This window comes from Penaeus vannamei, chromosome 20 (assembly GCF_042767895.1).
Source record: "Penaeus vannamei isolate JL-2024 chromosome 20, ASM4276789v1, whole genome shotgun sequence".
Classification (NCBI taxonomy): Eukaryota; Metazoa; Arthropoda; class Malacostraca; order Decapoda; family Penaeidae; genus Penaeus; species Penaeus vannamei.
In genome coordinates this window covers 32,355,252-32,362,751 of record NC_091568.1, presented here as the reverse complement: position 1 = coordinate 32,362,751, position 7,500 = coordinate 32,355,252, and the positions used below count along the sequence as shown (strand labels likewise).

General features: G+C 36.3%; 1 protein-coding gene across 7 annotated transcripts in view; it reads left to right on the top strand.

The window, feature by feature from the left end:
* Positions 1–7,500, top strand: part of LOC113815636 (F-BAR domain only protein 2) — a 70,102-nt gene that overhangs the window by 40,469 nt on the left and 22,133 nt on the right. For 4 of the 7 annotated variants that reach the window (XM_070135372.1, XM_070135370.1, XM_070135371.1 and 1 more), the window contains 2 exons: positions 1–116; positions 7,039–7,107. The exon at positions 1–116 is cut by the window's left edge and continues 18 nt beyond it. In XM_070135372.1, coding sequence (XP_069991473.1) covers positions 1–116; positions 7,039–7,107 — 185 coding nt within the window. The remainder of the gene's footprint in view (positions 117–7,038; positions 7,108–7,500) is intronic. The other 3 variants (XM_070135374.1, XM_070135373.1, XM_027367659.2) reach the window with 1 other exon arrangement.

Genomic DNA, 7,500 nt, shown 5'->3' with positions numbered 1-7,500 from the left:
AGATCCATGTTGAGATCAAGCCAATAAGCAATGGTAATACCCCAATGTCAGCTAGTGTTGACGAACTAAGAGCTACAATCGAAGGAATGTCATTATCACCCATGCCATTTGCCTCGGTAAGAGTTTACATTGTTTTTATATCAATGGTTTATTAAATTCCTATGTGTATTAGTATATGCTTACAGTGAGAATAAGAGGATTTACACTACATCATGAGAGAGTGAGTGAGTGAGTGAGTGAGTGAGTTGAGTGAGTGTCTGTATAATGCGTTACACAATAACAACAGGGGAATTGCGTTTGGGTGCATTGTTTTGTTTAAGAATAAAGGTTTACTAGATGGATTTCTATGTATGAACAGATATTCAGACTTGCACACTCACACATGTACCCTCTAATGCACCAACTGACTTCCTCGCTTTCATATCTTAACCCCTTGGATCAGGTTACTTCAGGGCAATAACAAGGACCAAATTATGGGATTTAGGTTGTCGTGAGCAGCTGTCGTGCTGGGTACATGGCTTGTAGGCGGTGTGTAGTGATGAGATGCTATGCCTTCCCTTTACAATGTTATTATCTCTTTTTATGCATAAGCAATTTTTAACATTTTTGCCATTTTTCAAGGTCCATATTTGTCATTTGATTTGCTTTATCCAGATGGTAATATTTTCCTTGCACAGACTCCATATCAAACCACTAGGTAGTAAAAAACTCATTTCAAGAGAGATAAAAGTATGTAAAATTTTGTTACTTGTGTCATCTCAAATTTTGTAATATTCAATTTTCTGTAATACAACCTCTGCCGCCAGTCATGGTCAGTAGTAGAATTCCTTCCTTTAACCAGAAATCTTCCATTCATGGCCTATGAATATAATGGGAATAATACATAAACCTGTTTCTAAACACCAAATTAGTCAATGCAAACTCCAAGAGGTTAGTACACTCGTAGTGAGTCTTTAGTGTCACTCCAGCCTTCAGCTGAAAAGCTCACAATAGCAAGATCGGGTCACCTGGCCCACAGCCAGATTTTCCCATGACTGCATTTTCGCGTCACCCACCCCTCATACCAAATTTTTTTCATGACGTGATGGTTACTTTATCTGGATTGAAGGGATTAAAAAATCAACCCCCTGGATCCAGTTGCAATGGTTACGTAAGTGGCCAGCATCCCGGGCATTTGGTGTGTAGGTCAGGTGTGCACAAACACCCATGAGCAGTGACAAGACTCAGTACCTCCCCTTTGAGAAGTTATTTTCTGAAAACTTTTTTTAGTTTCATCGCCATTTTCCAATGTCCATATTTGTCTTTTGATTTGCTATATCCAGATGGTAATTACTTATTTTCCTTGCACAGACTCCATATCATCTCTCTATGTAGTAAATAGCTCAATGACGCTTTGTTCACGTCACCCGTGTAATTGCCTGAGTTTTTCCTTGACGTGATTGCAACCTCATCCGGATCCAGGGGGTTAAAGGTTATGACAAAATTTATGTTTCTGTGAATATTGGTGAAAATACATTATGGATATTGAATTATGAACAAAGAAACGGAATTGATGTATGGATAAACTACAGGAATTTAAAGTGCAGATATGTTACGGGCAGATTATATATGATGGGCAATTATTAATGTTTGGTGACATAGTGAATCAACCACATTTATCAATATAAACTAAGTTACACTGCCGTCCAAGTCTTGTTGCTCTGTTCAGTTTGAATAGGACTTGTTGCATACTAGCAAGGTTACTTGGAAGTTGCTTTAATAATATTCTCAAAAAAATATTATATTGATCAGAATGCAGTAAAGCCACTACTTGGTCAGAAATCGGTGGCTTCTTTATTTATTGAGATTAAGGTTGTTAGTGCAACCATTTACAAAGTGTTTCATCTAATTTTACTTTAAGTCCAGGAGCTGAAAATGATGAATATACTTATTGCACACCAACTTGACTGACTGAGAAACAACTTCTTTTGTGTGCTTCTTGAAGTAATTTAGATTTATTCACATTGCAGATGGTCAATATGTTTATCCCAATAAGGAAGTTAAAAAAGAAGAGTAGAGCTCTTAGATTTCAAATCTGCAGCTGCCTACTCATTATTAATCAATGATGCATATATTTTTTGCTATAGCCTCTGTGTTTAGGAAACTGTGGATCTTGATTTGTATTACACAATGTCTCAGTACTGCAGTACTCTTGTTAATCATTTGTTGGACTTTTGATTTTGTAATAGATTGCGATACTAGAACACATTCTATACTTGCTTACCATGTGATTTACACTGAAGAAAGGAGAAGTATCATTGTTTTATAGGAGAAAATCAAGACTTTATCTAGATTATTTATGATATATTCCTATGTACTCAATAGCCATTTCATTGGCTTGTATCAGTTTTGTAGTAGATTCAGAAATTAGTATAAAGCTTATACTTTTTATTTTGGTTATATCACATATTTAAAGGGAAAGCAAAGAAGTTGCTTTGTTCTTAACAACATAGAAGGAAGAAAACCTTGCTCACATTGTAATTGCAACTGGGTTTGTGGAGCATTGCTGGAAATGATATTGATTTTTCTTTTTTGGGGGGAGATGGCCAATTAAATTGTTCCCCTTGCAACAGCATGTATATAAAGAATATGCGATGCTATTCAGTCATCTAGAATCTATTGGCAGTATGTATGATTATATATTACATACATATAGGTATGATTTGATCTGTGACAAATATTTCAGTGATTTAAATTGATTTACAAAGTCATGGCAAGAATAGATATCTCCTAGCATTTGGCTTCAGCATCACTGTGATAAGATTAGGTGCTGCCTGGCATTTGGCTCTCTATTATGGTGAGAATAGACATCAGTTGTGTCATTGGGGTAATGTGTATTTTTTTTATTGTATGTATAAATTAGTTTACAAATCTTAGTTTAAATTTGAAACCAGGTATTTTAGTTCCTTGAAAAAGTTGCTTTGGACTTAACTTTTAGACAATTATTTTAGAAGAAGAAGAGGGATGTTCTGACATCACTTGTCTCCAACTAACATGTGATATATTCAGTAGAATATTTTCAGATATTGTAGTCTCGTCTGTGATACTTACTTATTGGTATTGTAGATGAATATTAAACCCCTGGATCTGGTTGCAATGAGTTATGTAAGTGGCCAGCATCCTGGGCTTGCGGCGCGTAGGCTAGGTGCGTATGAACACCCATGAGCGGTGAGAAGACTCTGTGCCTGAGAAGTTATTTTGTGAAAACTTTTTTTTTTAGCTTTATCTCCATTTTCCAATGTCTATATTTGTCTTGATTTGCTTTATCCAGATGGTAATTACTTTATTTTCCTTGCACAGACTCCATATCATATCTCTATGCAGTAAATAGCTCAGTGCAAGATAAAAAATATATATATATGGAACATTTGTGTCACATATTTCATTTTTAAGATTTTCAATTTTACGTAATACATCCTGCGCTGCCAGTCATAGCAGCCAGGAATACCATGCGTACCATGGAAATGGCGTCCTCCCTGGAGCCAGCATTCTTCCAGTCACTGCTTACGCATGTTACTTTCCACATTCGTTTATCGATGGGAATAATGCTAAAGCCCCCTTCTAAGCACTAAATGGGTCAAATCACACTCCAAGAGGTTTGTGCACTCGTGGCGAGTCTTTTCCATCACCCTTGCCTTCACTCTTGACGCTTTGTTCACGTCACCATGGTAGCTGCCCGGACGATGTGATTGCAACATCATCCAGATCCAAGGGGTTGATTATATTTTCTGCTTGATTTTGTAACTTATTAATAATCATGGTTAAAGAAACATTGTTTTCCATTAACACTTGGTTAATGTAGGTTTGTTGGTACTTATTGACAGTATCCCAAGCTTGCACCCAGTTCATTCAGTAGTTTGTGGGCAACATTAGGCACGTAAAAGCTTATATTTTGATATCATAGAAAAAAAGTGAAGGTTTACCTTCACTTTAGGCATTATTGTCTAAAAGTTCCACCTAGCAATGATACCGCTACTATCAGAGAAAAACAAGCCCTGTCTGATGAGTTGATGGCACGGGAATGGTTATAGTGCAATTCCACCCACTACTTGGTCCACAACAGCCATGGCAATTATGTACATGTCATCCAGTAACAAGGGATTGATCCATTCATGCCTGGTGCATCTATTCCTAATACAAAGCAAAAAGTTCATATCCTAAGTGCCAAATATCTATTCTTTGAATAGTCAATCATTTGTCTGCAATCATTGAGGTATAGTCTCCAAAAGAATGGGTTAAAGTCTCTCTTTTTTTTTTTACCAAAAAGTGATACATGCCACAGCCAAGATTGTAGACAGTCCAAAAATATTGGTTTTCTATGCTTCTATTTTTTTTACTTAAGCAGGTGAACTGCCCTACAGCTGCTGGCACTTGCCTTAGTTTGGCATGGGTAAATGCTATTATCATTGGGTTAAGAGGTTGATCATCAATTATAGATATGGTATATTGCTTCGTTGTATAGCAGATGCAGGAGTTATAAACACAGTAGAAAAATGATACATTGTGTTTATATTAATTTCAGACATTTAGTGCCATGAATATCTTTTTTGTGACAATGACTGTAAGTTTATTGAGCCACATGCTATTTTCATAGCATTTGAATTGGATGGTATAACTTTTGATTATTTATCATTAAAAAATCACCTAAGAAAGGAAAGGAAAGAAGACAGATGATTTAAAAAAAAAAATTATATTTCTTAGCACAAGTAAATTATTACATAAAAAAAGACATGTATCACATGATGACAAGCTTCTAAGATGCGAGTCATATAAAGAATGTGAGAGGAATGGCAGGATTTTTTTTCTTTATCTTTTTTTAGAACTAGCAGCAGCCCTAGCTATGCCCACCCTACTGTTCAGCTTGACTAAAGTTCCCCCACCCCCACACACACACCCTTACCTAGACATACATACATACATAAATGGCAAAAATATGTCATGTCAACACTAATATCACATTATTTATTTTTTTTTGTACTGACAGAGCTCCACGAGTACTTGCATCAAGGAATAAGCTATTTGTTTTATCAATGCCAACTATTTTCCTTTATTTTCAGAAAGATTTTATGAAATATTATCTATATATTTTTTTATGTTATTAGTATTTTAATCCATTAACGCCGGTATATTTTGAAGCCAAAAATAAAAGATTACGGGCGACTACAAAATCAGCACGTGGGGCTGGCCCAGACTTTGCCCACATATGTGACGCCCGAAAAAATGAACATTGCCGGGCAGTGTATCATTGGATTGGAGCTTGTGCTCCAATTCAGTTGTGGGTCGCAGCTGACATGCCGGGAGATTCCAGGCCAGCCCCGCGCGCCAATTTTGAAGCCGCCTGGAAACTATTATTTTTGGCTTCAAAATATATAAGTGCTAGTGGGTTGATAACATTATGATCATGATAATGTGAATAATGATAACACTTTCAATGTTGATAGTTATAAAAAATAAGACATTTTCTCGCCAATTTAAGGAATGGAAAATGAGGCACTGTTATTAGGACTTTCCAGTGGTATCCCTGGTTAAAGTTTTGTCCTGGTCTCTAGCGCATTCCCAAATGGCAGCATCCAGGTTGAAATTCTAATACGCCTATGGAACAGCATTAACTTTTGAGGTCAGAACTTAATCAAAAACACAGACAGATAGAACTAGTTTATCACATCTGCCATATACTGCTGCATAATGACAATGTTATCAATTGTATGAGCACATGATATGGAGTTGGCATTAACATTTATTCCTAGCCATGATGACAGGAGCTCTGATATTTTTGTGTCTGTGATGTTTTGTGAAAATTCATATATATGTATATTTTAATAAGCAGTGTTATATTCTTGCTGTGGACATAACTTAAATAGTGAAAGGAACAACAGTTAGAAAATGCCAGAGAGAATTCCTGGGTTATTTTCAGGTTTGGAAAACATTCCCATTTTGTGATGTATTACTGAAATAAAAAAGCTTCTAGTACCATCATTATTAGATTTCATATTCAAAGCACCAGCAGCACCTAAAATGAGAAAGAGCTGTCAAAGAAAAGTATCCTGTGGATATAGATTGATACTTTTAGTATTTTATCCTTTGGCACCGTCAGTTGATTTGCCTGTAAGATTCAAAGGCCATTTGAATCCGCGCACACACACATGCATACATACATGCATACATGAATGCACACACACATGCATACATGAATGCATACATACATGCACACACACACACACACACACACACACACACACACACACACACACACACACACACACACACACACACACACACACACACACACACACACACACACACACACACACACGCACACACACACACACACACACACACACACACACACACACACACACACACACACACACACACACACACACACATATGTACATGGACACACACACACGCACACTTAGAAGTATTCATTGGAATAACAGTGTTGTTTAGATTCAAATTTTTGTTTCTTTATCATTTTTGCTACTGATCATTACATTAACCTGTTGCACCTGAGCTGCCTAAATCTCCTTTGGTGGAAGTATAGTCGTCACACTACTTTCAAGTGGCTCTTTTTGAGGTCTTGCTCTGCTAGTTTGGTGAGGTATTTCTATTCCCATCAGCCAGTTTTCAAAAGTATGAAAATTAAGTTTTCAATTAACTCTGAAACCCTGTATCCCTCACTATAGCCATGAAAAATGTAATAGAAGCCATGCAATGCATCAAGACGACTGACGCTTGGGCCAAAATCTTTGCTGTTAACAAAGTCTGTACACTCAGGTGCAGCTAGTTCATGAATATGCTGATTTGTATTTTAGCTGAATGTTTGTTGTATTGATGTTGTAAAAGATGGTAAGTTATTTTGTTTAACTGATGGAATTTCAGTTTGTTGTGATTCCTTTATTAATAAGTGAAACATACCTTAACCCTTTTTTTAGTAGTTTTTTGTAGGTATGTTTAGTGTACAAAGAGTATTGGGATTAATGGTTGATTTTTGATTAGCCTCGTGTGCCTCCACGCCAGATTTACGCGGATGGAAAGATCAAGATCAGATACTTAACATTACAGAAGGTAACATGTAATGTGCATGACTGCTCTGCCTGATCTCTCTGCCTCCACACAGGTTGCTGTAGACCAAGTGTTCCCCTTGGCTAAGCTTTTATATATAATGTTATAAATATTTGATATAATGATCTTCTTTAAGCAGTGCTTTCAGATGAGAGTTAGAATATAAGACAGATTGTTACTAATTTACAAAACTGTAAAAGGAATTTGGTGTGTGTGCCTATGAGTGTATGTTTGTATATTTCTGTGCATGTATGCAAGTATATGCATCTTCATGTTCATATTGTGGGTGTATATGATTATATTTTTATATATGTCTTTGCGTGTGAATATGTGTGGGTGTGTATGTATGTGGTGTGTGTGTATTTTGTGATTTATGTATGTAAATTTACTTGTGCA